The sequence below is a fragment of the Phascolarctos cinereus genome, unplaced genomic scaffold (assembly GCF_003287225.1).
Source record: "Phascolarctos cinereus isolate Bilbo 61053 unplaced genomic scaffold, phaCin_HiC Scaffold_5;HRSCAF=322, whole genome shotgun sequence".
NCBI classification, from domain to species: domain Eukaryota; kingdom Metazoa; phylum Chordata; class Mammalia; order Diprotodontia; family Phascolarctidae; genus Phascolarctos; species Phascolarctos cinereus.
In genome coordinates, this window is record NW_027555958.1 from 273,013,293 (window position 1) to 273,031,332 (window position 18,040).

At 40.2% G+C, this 18,040-nt stretch overlaps 1 protein-coding gene and 1 long non-coding RNA gene across 5 annotated transcripts in view; one reads left to right on the plus strand and one right to left on the minus strand.

Annotated features, from left to right (window-relative positions):
• DUS1L (dihydrouridine synthase 1 like) overlaps nucleotides 1–7,539 on the minus strand; it is a 24,480-nt gene extending 16,941 nt beyond the window's left edge. The window contains exons 1-4 of one of the 3 annotated variants that reach the window (XM_021000954.2): nucleotides 7,460–7,539; nucleotides 4,904–5,150; nucleotides 4,059–4,167; nucleotides 175–225 (exon numbers count right to left, since the gene is read on the minus strand). In XM_021000954.2, the coding sequence (XP_020856613.1) occupies nucleotides 175–225; nucleotides 4,059–4,167; nucleotides 4,904–5,140 (397 nt within the window). In that variant the 5' untranslated portion in view covers nucleotides 5,141–5,150; nucleotides 7,460–7,539. Of the gene's footprint in view, nucleotides 1–174; nucleotides 226–4,058; nucleotides 4,168–4,903; nucleotides 5,151–7,282 lie in introns of all 3 variants that reach the window. The other 2 variants (XM_021000952.2, XM_021000953.1) reach the window with 2 other exon arrangements.
• The window catches only part of LOC110218315 (uncharacterized), a 22,010-nt gene continuing 11,487 nt past the window's right edge, over nucleotides 7,518–18,040 (plus strand). The window contains exons 1-2 of one of the 2 annotated variants that reach the window (XR_013487174.1): nucleotides 7,519–7,604; nucleotides 8,312–8,476. This is a non-coding gene — a long non-coding RNA (uncharacterized LOC110218315). Of the gene's footprint in view, nucleotides 7,605–8,311; nucleotides 8,477–18,040 lie in introns of both variants that reach the window. The other variant, XR_002327265.2, reaches the window with a different exon arrangement.

The following is an 18,040-nucleotide window of genomic DNA, read 5'->3' on the forward strand; positions in this document are numbered from 1 at the left end:
CATTCCCATTAATCCAATGCCTCCCACGTCTATCAGTTGTATTGTTTCCATCTTACAGAAGGAAAAATTGAGTCACTATAATGGTTAGTGGCTCAAGTAGGAGGCAGAGGCATGTTATCATGCCGAGGTCTTGGGGTTCATTCATTACTATTATATCAGAAGCGATCAACTTACTCATTCTCTGGAGCAGATCCCACTCTTCTTGTAAGAAAGCTCCATAATGACCTATGGAAGAGAAAATATCTCAAGCTAGCAGAAGTAGAAAGGTAGGTAGGGCATGGTCTACCACATACACACTTACTCTCCTCCCTCCCACTTCTCTCCATCCAAATTACACTATTCCTCAACTGCAGACAGTTATCCTATGTTCACTTTGAGACATAAGCCTATATAAATTTAGTTCATAAAAAATACTATAAAAAAAGAATTGTGCATTGTTACTATTTTCTCCCCCAATGATGAAATACCACATGGTAGAAAAGCACAGGAGATATAAGGTATGATATGGATACAAGTCTAGAGTATAGGGAGCAGAGAGGGAGGCCTTCAAGGCTTACCTCATTTGTCAGCATGTTCAAGTTAAAAGAATTTAACCTGTTCTGGAGATTGCATTTTGTTTTTGCTCTCTGTTATATAGCACTCATTTACATTTATTAAGGGTCTAATTGTATGCAACATTGCAATAGCTGCTATACAAAGAGAATTACTGATCTTTTGTGACTCTGTTTACATATTTTGAAAAGTGACAGCAACTAGGAAGTTCTTAGAAAACAACAGTCCTTCTCCCCCACCTGTAGCTGGGAAAAATCAGTGCATTTTATTTGCCAATTTAGATACTGAAGGCACATTTATATACAGTTGTCAGAATGTTTCTGGAGAACAGTATGATAACACTTATAAAAATTATACTCTCTGACTCCAAAATCCTATTACTAGGAATATACCCTAAGAATATCATCCAAAAGAAGGGGGGAAAAAAGCTAGCTGCTAAAAATATTCAGAATAGCAGCATTTGTAATTATGAAAAATTGTTAACAATCCAAATTTCCAACCGAGGAATAGATGAACAAACTGTAATAGAGTAAAATAACAGAACACAATGATATAATTAAGAATGGCAAATATGAAAAAAAAAACAAAGAGATAGGGACTGGATCTCTGATTTCACTGATGTAAGGAACTCCTGGATAAGGAAACTCCCTCTACCAATACAAGTCAGCACCTTCTCTGCAACTTACAGACTTAGAGAACTGCCTAGAACACTGAGATTATATGACTTGCCTAGGGTCATCCAACCAATATGAGTTGAAGAAGGCACTTGAACCTCCTTGGATTCCAGGCCAGTTCTCTATCTATATCACGCTGCCTGCTTCTCTATCAAGATGTATGGACAAATGTATGAAATGATGCAAAGAGGAAAAAAAGTAGAATTTGAAAATCGGGAGGCACACTGACTATAACTATGAAGTGTTTACAAAAAAAAAGTGCAGTCAGGAAGACCTGAGTTCAAATTCGGCCTCAGACACTTGACACTTACTAGCTATGTGACCCTGAGCAAGTCACTCACCCCCGACTGCCTCACCAAAAATTAAAAAAAAAAAGTGAAAAACATTTTCACTAATACATGAATAAGTAGCCAAAGAATGATTATAGAAGGAGATAGGACAGGTGGAAATAACTGAAAAGTTGTTATAGATATTTACATTAAAATCTTAAAAAAAAGTTTAATTAGCTATACATTTAAGTTTACTCAGTTTTGTTATTGGAATTAAAATTGGAGGTTACCCAAACAGCAATATGAGGATAAGGTGGTTGTAAATAGGCTGCAGCATGTTACCAGTGTACTTCATGCAAGAAAACAATCAAGAGCATGCATATCTTCTCAGAAATACAATGATCTGAGACAAATTTCAAAAGATTCATGATGGAAAATGCTATCCACATACAGAGAAAGAACTATGGAGTCTGAATGCGGACTGAAGCATACTATTTTCTTTCTCTTTTTTTTCTTTCTTGTGGCTTTTCCCTTTTGTTCTGATTCTTCTTTCACAACATGACTAATGTAGAAATATGTTTAATATGATTGTACATGTATAGCCTATATCAGACTGCTTGCAGTCTTGAGGAGGAGGGAGAAAAAAATTTGGAACTCAAAATCCTGTAAAAGTGAATGTTGAAAACTATCTTTATATGTAATTGGAAAAAATAAAATACTATTAAGTGGGGGGGAAAGGCAGAAAAGAAACAAGCAAAAAAAAAAAAGAGCATGTATAACTAAAAGAAGATAGGTGAGCCATGTAAGGAGGAAAGCCCAAGCACAGAAGCAGAGTCCACAAAATAATCAAAAGTCCCAAAGAACTCATGGAATGACGTAGTTAAGAACTATGCAAAATGGATGGATTATAATGGGCACCAATAAAGAGTGAACCCCACAATACCAATGAGACTAAAGATACCTGGTTCATAAAAAATTGCTTCAACATTTATACGAATTGATTCAATAAAGTAATCTAAATCAGGAAAACAATACACAGAATGAATACAATGTAAGAAAGAAAAACAAAACTGAAGGACATATAATCATACAACAATGACCAAGCTTGGCCCCAGAAAAAAAACAGTTGAAAAAAGGGACACTTTTGGCGTTGGTGACACTAGGTATGGAACATTGCATATACACTCAAACGTGTGAATGTGGTTTTGCTGAACTTTTTTTCTTTTTCTCTTTGTAATTTTGTTATTGTGATTTCAAAAGAAAATTTCAGTTCTTCAAGGTTTTGTGATTTCACTGGTGGGAGAACAGATGCAGACTGCAACTCCTCTATTACTTAGTGGAATGGTCTTTAGGGCTAGTGTTGTGTGGCTTTTTTTTTTTAAATTCTCAAACACTTAAAGAATCTGTGGTTTCATCAGCGTAGGAACTACTGCTGTATCTGAAAATTTCACCACCCTGCAACCAAGTAAGCGGTGAGCTTCGCTGAACTTAGTTAGCTAGGGCAGTCACCAGACAGCAGTCAAACCCCAGGCCAGTGTTCACAGCCTTTGCAGCTTCATCACACTTGCCAGAGTGTGTGCTCTCCCTGCAGAGTCTTAAAGGATCCAGAGTCTATGCCACAATGCAGGAACAGTAGTTGAGCAGAAGTCACAATATATTACTTTAAAAAAGGGGAGGAGGAGGAGCCATACTTTGGGCAGAAGTAACATGTGTTCTGAACTCTGCAACAGGCAACTGCCAATGATATCCCCATGACATATTCCCCCTCTGGGAGAAGTCAAGTTGGCTTCAGAGCATTCCTTTCTCCTTCACTTAGTACAGTGCCTGACATACAGTAGATGCTTAATAAATATTTAACTGACTCTGACACCATCTATGAAGCCAGTCATGTGCACATGTAGCCACAATGAATACCTAGGAGAGATAAAGGGGGAAGATTCTATAATTTAAAATCAATTTTGAAAGTTTCAGATCTCCTTGCCAAAGGGCTCCAAAATGCTCCTTTGCCAAGAGCACAATTACAGCTGGATAAAGAAACACAAGTTACGTGCTAATCTCCTCTCTGTACTGAGATTAAAAAGTACATAGGATTCTCTCAAAGAAGCGAAGAGCGAGCACTTGTGGATTAAAACACCAATAATAATTTCCAATAATAAACATCACAATGAGAGCAAACTTGGGAGTAAAATGTTTAACTACTGAAAGTAAATTCTATCTTCTGGGGAGCAAAATGATCCTGTAGAAAAGAAGATAATCTCTATTTTAAAAATAGAACGTGCTTTCCTCTTCCGTATTTTATTGCAGTGAATAATGATTACTTTACAAATGGAAAAGCCAGAAGCTGAAAAAAAAGATAAGTAATTTGATCAAGTTCATATAAGGAGTCTGAGATGGGAGGAAGGAAGGAATTCCAGATGCTCTTCTCTGTGGATCTAAGCCATAATGCGGTGTTGCTCAGACAATAAAGGAATTCAAAAGGGACAGGATCCTGCCACCTGGGGAGACAGGGAGGTTTTAGGCTTTTGTCACTACCTTTTTCATAATGGCTTCTATTTGCTCTTACCTCTCTTGGCGATCATTTGAGGACAGCCCAAATTCAGATCTATGGCATCACAATAATCTTGAGCCAGGAGAGCAGCCTCGACAAACACCTCTGGATCATTGGCACAGAACTGGAAAAGACATGTCGATAGTCCATCACACCCATCAGAGCCAAGCCCAATGGAAGGGACAACAGAGGGCCTGTATTTTCACAAGCTGTGGCTTCAAAGGAATGAATTTGGCCTTTGGTTGTCTTATACAGCAGTATTTCTCAGGGTACAATCCTGTAGCCTGTTGGTGGATTATAAAGGTCTTCTAGGTTGCTTCTTATAGCAGAAATATAACAAAGTCTATACTTTTGTTTCCTATGTGAATTTCATATGATTAATAAGATCCAGCTACTACCTCACTGACAGCTCATGAAAAAGCAGAATAATTCTTTCTATTCGATCTGCTGAGGATATGTGCATGTGGAGGAGAGATGGGAAGAGTAGTGTTATGTATATCTAAAAGGGATTAGATAGAATAAGTAGCCTGAATGCTTTCATCTATGCACAAAAACATTTCTAGATCCTTTGGATTTCTTCTAAGTGATCCTCCAGCAACACACTATCACCAATGATTCTGTTCTAGTTTTTTCACTGATGTAGTTCTTAGAACTTGTTCCTTCTTGATGAAATTTGGAAATAGTTTCTGGGAATGATATTGGTTTCAGACCTCTACTGATTATTAAAAAAGGTCTCATGTAGGATTCTTTACTTTAACAACAGATACGTGATATTATTAGGAAACAAATATCACCTCATCCCTATTCTAGACTCTAAACCCCCAAAAAGATGCTTTTCTCCAATACCTAGACTTTATTACCTGTACAATAAGGGGGCGATCCTCAGGACACACATCACAGTACAGATTCTCCTTTCGATAGTTGGCATCTCGAACAAAGACTTGAGCATGTAACATAGGTGTGTAGCACAACTGAGCTCCATGGCGACGGCTCAATAGTCTCCAAGCCAGTTCACTTTGATCTACCATGGGGGCGACTACATAATGTGCCCCTCGCAAAGTATGTCTCCAGAACTCAAATCCCTGCAGCTTTGGCATCTTTTCAAGACTAAAAGTCAGAGGGAAGAAAATGAAGACCCTCAGTTTCCAAGGAAAGTAAAAAAAAATCCCTACATCAAATTCAGCCTAGAGGGATGAAATCTAAGCCCCATGGTAATCAACAACAATTATAAAATTACTTCCTTAAATTTATAAACTATCTTTCTTTTTATTTTTTTAACTAGCTATCTTTCCTCTATGATGCTCTCTGAAGAACATTCTCTAGAATTAAATAACTCCCTCTTAGCTCCCCCCACCCCCTAGAAAGAATCTGCAAGATTTCTTCAAAGAAATCTGAAGAAAGGTTTAGCTTTACCAGTGATGGTACCCTGAGGCCGTAAGCAAATCATTTACCCTCTCTGTGTTTCGTGACGTCTGGAAAATGGGAATGAGTGTTTCTTGCAGGGATATTGAGAGGGCAAATGTCAATGTGCTTTGAGTTCTTTGGATGAAAGATGTTAGAGAAACTCAAAAGTGTTACTCTTACTTATCATTAATTCATAAGACCTTGAATGATATTCTACTACATTCCCTCTCACATCTTCTTTACAAAAGTGTCTCTTGGTGCCACAGTGAAAGCAACAAAGAACAAAAAGCCCTTTCATGTATTCCTTGTGTCTGGTCAGGAAAACTATATTAGGTCAGGTCCTTTCCTAAAGCTATTTAATTAGTGATGGGGCCAAGACATTATCAAAGTACAAAACAGCAGAAGAACAGACTGTAAGGGATCACTTCAATTAAACATCTATCCTTTTGTGAGAACAACTCATTCTAGTTTTTGTAATACTAGGTTATTTATTTAATAACTAAGCAAAAGCCCATTTGGATATTTTACAAATAAAACAGTATATTTAAAAGTTTCTTAACATCAATATTGGGTTGATATTTACAAGGAGACCTGACAGTCACTTCTCAATCACTTCTACTAATGAGGGCAGTAACAGGGAAAGAAAATAGAAAATCATAGCTAATCTACCCACATGGCCCACTGGACTGACTCAAGAGATATGTGAAGTATGGCAAGGAGGCTCCATTGTGTGTGTGTGTGTGTGTCTGTGTGTGAGGAGAAGCTGGTCTCCTTCTAGGCAGTAATAATAACATTTATATAGCACTTACTAGGTGCCAGGCATTGTGCTAAGCATTTTTCAATTATTATTTCATTTGATCCTTAGTAGAGAATAATTCCCAGAAAGGATCACTTAAATAAAAGAGGTCATAAAAGAATATATCCATTTGAATACTAGTTTCTGCAAAAAAAACAAACAAAAACATAAAATCTGCCATGTCAAATCCCATTCAGTTGACAACTCAAAGTTCGAATCAAATAACCTTACTTGGGCAGATAATTGGGAAGCTGATAGAATGGTGCCAAAGGTCAACATATTCTCTCACAGTCTAGGTTAACTGGTCTTTTTTCTTGGCCTAATAGCTAAAAATCTATCTTCACTGAGTCTACCAGTCCACCCTGCTAAACTTCAAACTCCAAGGGCTGTCAGCCCTGACTCCCCTCTGGTTCTCATTTCTCCAGGAAGCTGGTGGGCCAGGAGCAGGGGGAGGCTACTTTGGGGCTCAGGAGGTCCTTTCATGCTCAGCAGGCCTACACATGCACCCTTTCCGGTCCCTGAATCGTGCCTTTCAGGTGTGCGGGAGACTTCCAGGACCCCATGGGGGGTCTTGAAGAGGATCTGGAAGGACTGATTCCCTTCTCTGTCAAGAATATGCGCAAAGGGGAGGGGGCGCCTCTGAGCACCCCAGCCCTTTACTGCCCTAGTACAGCCTGTGCGGGACGCTGCGCTGGGTTGCAAATAGACCGGCCCTAGTCGCATTAGCTTCCTCAAAGCTCGGGGTGCCCGGCGGCCGCGGAGGATTAGTGGGTCCTCTGGCGCGAGGCCGGCTGTCAGGGAGGGGACCCCCCTGCCGGCACGCGCTTCCTCCTTCTTCCTCTGTACTCCACCACCGCAGCCCTCTAGGGAGTACACGCTCCCTCCCGCCCCCACCCCTTCCACGCGGCCCTCCGGAGAGCACGCACGCGCTCTCCACCCCCTCCCACCCCCTCCAGCCCCTCGCGCGCGGCCCGCCGCCTGCACGCACGCGCTCTCCACCACCCAGCAGCCCCTCGCGCGCTACCACTGCCGTAGCTACCCGCCTCTCCCCCGGTGGCTCCAGGGGCTCTGTCAGGGCCCGCGGCCACCGCCTCCGGGACCCGCGGCTCCCGTCGCCGTTTCCGGCTCGGCCTCGAACTCCAGCGCTGCCGTTAACCCGCTGACCCTCGCCGCCGCCCCCGCCGCCGCCGACCCCGCACTGGAGTCGGGGCCATACCTCTGCACGGAGGCAGCCGGACGGTGTCTCCGCCATCCGGCTCCGGGCGGCTCAGTGGTGCAATGAGCAAAAGGGTCCCCCCGGAAACCGCTCTGGTCACGAGGGAGGCCCGGGCCAGGCAGCCTGAAGCGCCGAGGCCCGGAACGTGAGGATGCTTCTCATTCTTGCAGTCATTCATTTATTGATTCGTTCATGAAACATTTAGCGAGCTTGTCCTGTGTGATAAGTCATGGTCCCTTCTTTCCCGTGGTCTAAAGGGGCGGGGGGGGGGACGACGACGACCTCGAGACCCACTGACAGACAGCTAATGACAAACTGATCAGAAGGATGTAAGAGAAGGATGGACACAGGTACCCATAGAGGAGAGGCAGGCACAGTGGGGGAAGGGCGCTGGACTGGGGAGGAGATCCGAAAACCCGGCTTGTACTCCTGGCCATGCCATTTACTAGTCGTGTGACTTTAAGTAACTTCCCTTCTCTAGTCATCAGTTTTCTCATCTGTAAAATGTAGCCTTTGGATTATATGATTCCCAAAGTCCCTTCCAGACCTAATGAGACCTAGGCAAACAAGGTGGCACGGAGGCTTTCTAGCTGTGTGAACCTGGGGAAGTCACTTAAACGCTACCTGCCTCGGTTTCCCCATCTGTAAAGTGGAAATGGTAATGGCACCTACCTCCCAGGCTTATGAGAATGAAATAAGATAATATTTGTATTTTACAGACTTAATCTCCATAAATACTAGCTCTCATTATTATTGGTCATAGTTGAAATCCAGTGACTCATCAGTAAACTGGGAGACATTATGCCTCTTGAGATGTTGAAGGAAATGTTTGTACTTTTGTTCTTGCTGTAGCTTTGCTATGTGCAAAGAGCTCCAGTTACAAGAAGAGGCAAAAGATCATCCTGCCCTCAAGGAAAGGCTTGGTTCAGTGGACAGAGTGCTGGGCCAGAAATCAGGAAGACCCATCTTCCTGGGTTCAGATCTGGCCTTAGACACTTACTAGCTGTGTGATCCTTGGTAAGTCATTTAACCCTGTTTGCCTCAGTTCCCTCATCTATAAAATGAGCTGGAGAAGGAAATAGCAAACCACTTCATTATCTTTGCCAAGAAAACTTCAAATGGAGTCACGTATGTCATTTGAAATGCCAGGCTGAACAAATCAAAAAGATTGCTAGGGAAATAGCAATAATTTCAGATAATACCACTCTGATAGCAGAAAGTGAAGGAAAATTAAGAAGCCTCTTGTTGAGGGTGAAAGAAGAAAGAGTAAAAAAGCTAGCTTGAAGCTTCACATAAAAAAAAACCCCGCGATTAGTCTCATCACTTCCTGGCAAAAAGAGGGAGAAGAAATGGAAGCAGTGTCAGATTTTATATTCTTGGGCTAAAAGATCACTGCAGATGGTAATTGCAGTCATGAAATTAAAAGACACTTGTTCCTTGGAAGGAAAACTCTCAAATCTGGACAACATACTAAAAAGCAGAGACATTATCTTGCCATTAAAAAAAATCTGTATAGTCAAAGCTATTTTTTTTTTGGCAATTAGGGTTAAGTGACTTGCCTAGGGTCACACAGCTAGTAAGCATCAAGCATTTGGTCTGAGGTTGGATTTGAACTCAAGTCCTCCTGACTTCAGGGCCGGTGCTCTATACACTATGCCACCTAGTTGCCCCAAAGCTATGGTTTTTCCAGGAGCAATATATGGCTATGAGAGTTGGGCTATTAAAAAAAAAAGCTGAGTGCTATAGAGTCAACACTTTCAAATTGTGGTGCTGAAGAAGACTTCTGAGAATCCCTTGGACAGCAACGAAATCAAATTAGTCAGTACTTAAAAGAAATTAATTCAGACTATTCACTGAAAGGTCAGATACTGAAGCTGAAGGTTAAATACTTTGGCCATATAATGAGAAAACAGGACTCATTGGAAAAGACCCTTGATGTTGGGAAAGATTAAAGGCAAAAGGAAAAGGGCATGGCAGAAGATGAGATGGATAGTATCATGAAAACAATGAACGTGAACTCAGACTTTGAGATGTAGTGGAGGATAGAAGGCTTGCTATGGTCCAGGGGTTCGGGAAGAGCCATGACCGAATAACAACAAAGAATTTATAATCTAATGGGGGAGACACATACAAACAAATATATACAAAGTAAGCTATATACAGGATAAATAGGAAATGTTTACAGAGAGAAGGCATTAGAATTAAGAGAGATTAGGGAAGGCTTTCTGTAAAAAATGGAATTTTAGTTGGGACTAAAAAAAGCCAAGAAACTCAGTAAGCAGAGTTGAAGACAGAGCGCATTCCAGGCATCTGGGAGAGTCAAAGAAAATAACAAAAGCTGAGAGATGGAGTGTCTTGTTTGTGGAACAGCCAGGATTGTATCACTGGATTGCAAAGTACATGTCAAGGAGTAAGGTGCAAGAAGATTGTAAAGGACTGGGGCTAGGTCATGAAGGGCTTTGAATGCCAAACAGAACATTTTTTATTTGATCCTGGAGGTGCTAGGGAGTCAGTGAATTCTGAGTAAGAAGTGTATCATAGTCAGACCTGAACTTTAAGAAAACCACTTTGTTGGCTGAAGGTTAGAGAGGGGAGAGATGAGGCAGACAGACCCACCAGTAGTGTAGGCATGAGGTGATGGGGGCCTGCACTAGAATGGTGGCAGTGTCAGAAGAGAGAAGGGGGTGTATATACAAGGGACGTTGGAGAGGTGAAATTGACTGGCCAAGGCAACAGATTGGATATGTGGGCCAAGAGATGGTGAGGAGTTGATAACTCCTAGGTTGCAAACCTGAGAAGATGGTGTTGCCCTTTACAGTAATAAGGCAAGTAGGAGGTGGGGTTGATTTAGGGGGGAAAATAATGAATTCTGTTATAGAAATATTGAATTGAAGATGTCTACTGGACATCCAGTTAGAAATGTCTGAAAATTAGTTGGAGGTTCAGGATGGATATCAGCAGAGAGGTTGAGGTAGGATAGGTAGATTTGAGACTCATCAGCATAGAGATAACTCATGGGAGTTGATGAGGTCACCTAGTAAAATAGATTAGAGGGAGAAGAGAAAAGGACATCTAGGGTTAGAGGGTCCAGCAAAGGAAACTTGAGAAGGAGCTGTCAGATAGGTAGGGGTAAAGTAAGTAAATATCACTTTGTAAAAACTCTTCAATGTTAAGAGATAGCCCTATACACCTGATGGCACCTGAGAACCCTGAGGGGGAAATATAGCAGGCCTGACTCAGTGGAACCAGAATGGAACCAGAGCTTATATGCTACATTACTTTGGCAGCATTGTGTAGGATAGCCTGAAGTGGTTAGGGACTTGTGGCCAAGAAACCAGTTTGGAGATTGTGACAGTAATTTAAGCAAGAAGTCACAAGGATCTGAATTACAGTAGTAGCTGTATTTGAAAAGAAAGGTCAGGTGTGGGACATTGTGAAGGTACAAATAACAGGATTTGGCAAACGAATGGATATGGAGGTTAAGAAAGAGAGGAGTTAGATTTGTCTCTGAAAGGAGTACATTGAGTTTTACTATGTATTTCTTCCTGTAATTCAATTATTTAGATACTATACCATTTGCTGCATATTAAGTTTTGATAATAATCATTGTATAAGGTGCCTTTAAGCATAATATTTATCTGCTTTATCTCTGTTTACCTCCTTTAATCATGTCTATTTTTGCTCTTGCCTTGTCTGAAATCAGGATTGCTGTCCTTGCTTTTTTTTTTTAATAGTTCACTTAAAGCCTAATTTTTGTTCTGGCCCCTAATTTTAACTCTTTTTGAATCTTTATGTTTCACGTGTTTTCTGTAAACAGCACACTGCTGGATTTTATTTTCTAATCTATTCTACTATTCTTTTCTATTTATGGGTGAGTGTATCCTATTCGGTTTCATGTTTATGATTGTTAATTGTGTATTTCCCTCCATCCTATCCTCTTATACTTTTTTCTTCTCACTCTGGAAAATCTCTTCATCCCTGGGCCTTCTCACCCTGGATTATCCCTCCACCCTAGTGGTGCCTTACTCTGCTTGGTTTTCAGGGGTGAGGAACTTGCAGCCTCAAGGCCACCTGTGGCCTTCTAGGTCCTTGGATGTGGCCTTTTGATTGCATCCAAGTTTTATAGAACAAATCCTTCTATTAAGGGGCTTTGTTCTGTGAGTTTGGATTCAGTCAGAAGGCCACAGTTGAAAACCTAGAGGGCCACATGTGGCCTCCAGCCTCTAGGTTCCCCACCCCTGGGTTGTTCCTCCTAGATCTTCCATTTTAAGGAAGATTCCTAGACCATGAGTGCCTAGACTCCTTTATTCCTCTCCATGCTCTGTTCCTGACTCTACAGGCTCTATCTTAACCATGCCTCTGCCTATTTAAACCTTTCCTTTCCTTCCTCCCACCCCTGCAACATTTTTTAGCTTCTTTTTATGTGTTGCTGTCCTCTTAAATTGTAAACTCCTTGAGGACAGGAACTCTTTCTTTTTGCCTTGTAGAATTATACTGGTATATAGAGTAAGTTATTTTTTATTGTAAGCCTTTTATCTTTTGCCTTTCAGAATGTCTTATTCCAAGATTTCATTTTCTTTACAGTGGTAGATGCCATATCTTGTGTGAACCTCCTAATTAATTCTGGTTCCTTGACACTTGAACTCACTCTTTCTAGCTGCTTGCATTTTTCTTGGACTTTGAAACTCTGGATTTTGGATTTGATATTCCTGGGAGTTTATGTTTGGGATTTCTTTTAGGAGGTAGATGCTTTCCATTTTCACTTTGTCCTTCGGGACTTATTTATTTATCATTTATGATTTCTTGAAGTAAGCCATCCAGGATTTTTTTTAAAGGCATGGTTTTCAGGGAGTCTGTTAATTCTTTAATCCTATTTGACTCATTTGTCATGTCAGTTGGTTTTGGTAGTAGATAACTTTATTTTTTCTTCTATTTTTTCAGTTTTTATATTTTGTTTCAATATTTCTTGCCTCATGGAGTTTGTTTCATCCAGTCTAATTTTCAAGGAGTCTGTTACTTGGACAAGATTTACCAGTTCCTATACTAAACTTTATTTTCTTCCTAATTATTTTCCACCATTGTTCTTATTTATGTATAATTTTATATTGTCTCTTGCTTCATTTTTTCTGGGAACTCTTATAGTCTTTTTGTCCAAACACACTCACACTCTCTCTCTCTCTCTCTCTCTCTCTCTCTCTGTATATATATATATATATATACACATACATACATATATGTGTATATTGCTGTGCAGCTCTGCTTATAGTTATTGTAGAGTTATTCTCTATTTCTGGGATTTTGTTCCCCCTTACCTATGTAAATGAGTTAGACCGATATGAATCACATAGCCTTTCAAAATCAGAATAAATCTTCATAAATATTTATCTGAAGGTCCTCAGCATCTTTTTAAACCTGAGGCTGAGGAAGGTATCTCTTTAGTAATAATTGCATTATTGAAGCAAGGTGTTATGTTTCCCACCAACATTTCTTGCAGTTCCCCAATTTCACTAGTTAAGAAACCTAGGAAAAGACATTTATTATTTTGTAAAAGACCTCAGAGCAGTAAGTTCTATCTGTATTTCTGCATTCCTTGTTATTCTGAAGCTATTCACAATTTTATCCTGAATTCCATCTGATGCTTGCTTCTTAACAGTTGTATATTTATGTTCCACTTTTTTATTTCAATGCCTATACCTTTAGAAAGTCAATTTTTGTTTGTTTTGTTTATCAAGCTTTGCCAAATACTTGGATTAGATTATCACAAGAATATACAAACCTCCCTCCCCACTTTTTTTCCCTCAAATCTTTAAGCAACATTTAGGTGAGATTGTATTTCTGGAAAAATCCACTTTGGCCCAATATGTAGATGATTTTTTTACTATTTGCCTCTCTTACTATGAAAGCTTGTAAACAAGATTCAACAGTTCTACTTCTTTTGTTTCTTAAAGGTCACAAAGCTACAAACAAATTGGAATTATGTCTCCCTAGAGTCCATTGTTTGGATTGTATCATCCTGTAGGAGAATGCCATTTATCTTCCTCTTTTCAGTCATTTTTCAGTTGTGTGGTCCATTTGGAGTTTTCTTGGCAAGGACAATGGAGCAGTTTGCCATTTCCTTCTCCAGCTTATTTTATAGATGAAGAACCAAGGCCAACAGGGCAAAATCACTTGCCCAGGGTCCTCTCATATAGAAGTTACTCTTAAAGTGCCTAAGTCTGTAACAGAATTGCAGATGAGAACATTCCTAGGAATGTCCAGATGTTAGGCAGTTAGGTAGCAAACATTTATTAAGCATTTTAAGCACTGATCACATAGCAGGCACTGTGCTAAACACTAGATAGCATCACCAGTGGATATCAGGATATGCTGGTGTAGTTTTTATAAGACTCCAGGGATTCGTTTCCTAACTCACCCTGCAGGACTCGGAGGGCTCTTTGATGCTATTGGCTTGAACCCCCATTCAGGTGTTTTTTCTCCATTCTCCATTGCCAGTGACTAGCAAAATAGCGAGACTCAAAAGTGCAAAATCACTCTCCTCAGCAGGGGGCAATACTCCCTCAGTTCTTAGGAAAGTGGTCTCACACTTAAAGCTGCTGGGGCAAAGCAGTCATTGCACTCAGTTCCCTTGCCTGTAGGATTCATCATTTTGGCTGGGGGAGTACACAGATCCTGGGCCCCAGTGGACCAAGCTCTGCTGCCTACAAATTCTGGCATGGATTTCAGCTCCTGGCCGCTTCTGGACCCCTTGGGGCTCTCCTGACCTGAACTTTTTGTGGCTTACAAGATTACAGCCATCCGCTTCATCTCCAGTACCCCTTCACCTACAGCAAAAAGGAACTGGCCCAGCAGGGACAGAAGAAAGAGCAGAGCCATGTATTGTAGGTCGGCGGGTGATGCTGGCACTAGTTCTCCCTCCATAGTAACCAGCAGCCAACAGCTGCTGGGCTGGGAGGGAGCTTTTCAGATGTTCCCCTCAGAAAGGTCTCGGGCACTTTCAGAGGCAGGCTCACCTAGCACCCAGCCTTCCAACACTAAGAGAGGCTATATTGCAATGGATAGAAGAATGACCTTCAAAACTTGGGTTCAAGTCCTGCGGCTGACCAATACTGGCTATGTGTGACTCTGTGCAAGTCATTGAACGCCTCCATGCTTGGAGGAGGTGCTGACGTGTATTGGTAAATGGAGTATGGGGCAGCTAGATGGCGTAGTGGATAAAGCATGGACCCTGGAGACAGGAGGACCTGAGTTCAAATTGCCTCAGACATAAAACACTTAGTAACTCTGTGACTTTGGGCAAGTCACTTAACCCCAATTGCCTCACCAAAAAATAAAATAAAATAAAGGAAGTGTCCTCATCTGGGGGTTCCTAATACTAGTGAAACCATAAACCCCTTCATTGATAGCTGTCTCTAATTGAATAGATGATTGGATTCTTATATATTGCCTCTAAAGGGACAGTCACAGTCATTGTAATTATACGACAACCAGATCTCATTTTGTTGCCATTAATAGATTTATCTGTCTATATTTTAAATTGTTTTAGTCACCAGTGTCACTTTAACCCTTAATGGTACTCATTATTTATGTGGTATTTGCTTGCAAACGGACCAGGATCATGTTTTGTAGGTACTTGATCTCTGCTGTGAGACATTTTCAACTTCCATCAGGTATCACAAAAGTGTCTAAGGGAGAAAAATCTACTGGTGTATTTTTCTCCTGGAGTAGTTGCCAGAGATTCTAGACGTAAGATTTTTATCTAGATTCCTAGGACAAGTAAGCAGTATAACATCTTTCTTTGACACAATTACAGCAGCAATGGTTACTATCAGAACAATGACCCTTCAGAATCTAATGGCTGGGGATTTTGTGCTAGCTAGTAAAAGTGAGTATGTGCCCTTATTGGAAAGGAATGTGATACATTCCTGATATATGTGAATATATTTGTGATTTATCTACTTGTATCGGACAAGTGTCAAAGCTCCATGAAGATAGTCAGTTGGGTTTAAAATTATGGTCACACATCTACTTTTAACACTAAGTGTACTCTCCATTATTGGGATTATAATCTCAGTTGTATGGGGCTTCTGGATACCTGCTTTGACTCAAGCATCAAAAAGTTCTAGTGGCACAAAGAAAAGACATTTTGAATATATTCTGAAATGTATGATTGTATTTCTAGGATTTAAGAAGGTAGAATATGAGATCTCATGAATATTGAAATTTCAGAAACATGTTATATCAAAAAAGTACAAAATTGGGGTCTCAAATTGTAGGTGAATTTAAATTGAATAATGCATAAGGATTATCTAGAAATTTTGTTGTTGTTTTCAGTAGTGTCTGACTCTTTATGACACCATTTAGGGTTTTCTTGGCAAAGATACTGGAATGGTTTGTCATTTCCTTCTCCACCCAGACATTTATTAGCCTTCTAAATGTATGTCACTAGCTGGTAAACAAAACACAATAGCTTGTGTGCAAATACTAGCATACACTATAAGGTACAAAAGGTACCAATATGTTACATATGTCATAAGATAGAATTTAGTTTATTCCATAAAACTACCATTGTTTGAATCTTTCTTACTAGCTCTATCTTTTACCTCATCCTGGGAGTCCTTGAAACTGTGTGCTACTGACATGATTTGCCATCACAAAATGTAACTTTAATTTTTTTCCTTTCTGCTTGATAAACACTTTTTTCCTAAATTGTAACTTTAAGAACTCCACAATATGAAGTAATTTCTAGAACTTTCTAGTGAGGATTTCACAAGAGTATATAAGACCCAGACTATGAGGGCATTTCTTCATAGAGAAGGATCTCTTTCAGGCAGCAGTGCTCCAAACAGCTGTTTGAATGCTTTGTAATAAAAATATTGTTTCTTAGATCAGCTCACTAAACATAATAGAGTAACTTGATTTATTTGTTTTGACAATGTAAAAATGAAAAGACTTTTTTTTTGGTGTATAAGTCTTTAATTATGAATGATTTATTGGTTATATTTCAAATATTTTTGTACTAATAAATCCCAAGATTATTTTCCAGTCCCTTGATATCCTCCCTTCCATCAGATTGTTTGAAAATCAAGCCCCCAAAATCCTTCAAACTTTGTCTTCTGGAATAGACCCTTGCTCTGTATGCTGACATCTTCCAGTTATTCTTGCAATCTTTGTTTCTTTGGGTTCCATTTCTTCTTCCTCGTGTAGCACATTGGGAACTGAGGCAATGAGTCTAAATGTGGTGGTTGCATTGCCACTAATGGAGGAAAGAATTTGTTAGAGAAGTCTTTACAGATCTCTAGTTTTCATCTGTTAGTTGTTCTCTTTCCAGTTTTGTTATTTAAATAACTTGGGATGATTAGCTCAATTTTATCTCTTGCCAAAATTTCCAGAAACTGGTTAAGAAAAGAGTTCTGATTGTACAGGTAGAGTGGTTTCCTGTTTACAGAGACAGAATACAGAAGAGTTAAAATAGGAATAGAGGAAGAGGGCAGAAAACTCAAAGGAGTCTCACCCATACCTTCATACTACTAGTTTTGAATCACAGCTACTGCAGCTACAGTTAGCCAACGTGAGGCAAATACCAACAAAGATGGAGGGCCACAGCATCTCAGCAAAGAGGAGCTCAATCTTAATTGGCCCAGGAATATCTTTTTGGGTGTGGGCCACAGATGCAAAGCAAGGGAGCCATACTTCATGTTCAAAGGCAGGAGCCCAAAGATCAGGTGAGAGATGAAACAGTGGACAAAACCATTCTCCTTGGAAAGGTAAAGGATTAAAGAAATGGAAGCTTTACTGAAGCATTAATGGAATGGCTTCCATGACAGTCTGCTACAAGAACAAGCAGGACAGAGTCAGGAAAGCAAAGCGGTTAGAGTTACCAATGACATACATTGGATATGGTGAAGAAAATGCAGGGTTATTCCTATAGAAACAAACAAACAAACAAACAAACTACTGAATCAGGTGAATGTAATAGAGCTAGGGGAAAAGTTACCCCAAACCCTGAAAACAGTGACAATTACTTTGTCATTGATTCTTCATGGGCCTTTTCCACCAGACTGATAAGATCCTTTACAAAAGTGATGGTGAAGATTGAGAATGAGGACTGCAATGCCGTCCTGAACAGTAGACCTGAACTTAATATCATTTTCTAATTATTCTATCAGAGACATCTGAGAAAAATTCCTTTACATCCTCAGAAAGGACTGCGATTTGGTAGACTGAGTGATAAAGACTACCTGTATCTGGGATACATTAGAGAAAGCTTAAAGTTTCCTAAGAAAGTTGTTAGTGTCAGCAAAAAGGTGGACACTCTGATATGTCCAGATCCATCAACTCTCTCTTCTTGGAACCAATTTTGACTTATTCAAAATGCAAACAGAATAGATGCCTTTTGGTTAAGATGGCAATGTGGAAGGTCATGGTAGAGACCAGCTAGCTGTCCCATATACAGTCTAGCAAATACCTGAGTACCAGATAGAGCAGTGATCTAGAGTAATGATAGAGCAAAAAAGAACAGCAGCAAGCTCCTCCCTCCCCTCCAGAACCGCACAAGAAGATGGCTGGAAGCCTGTGGGCATT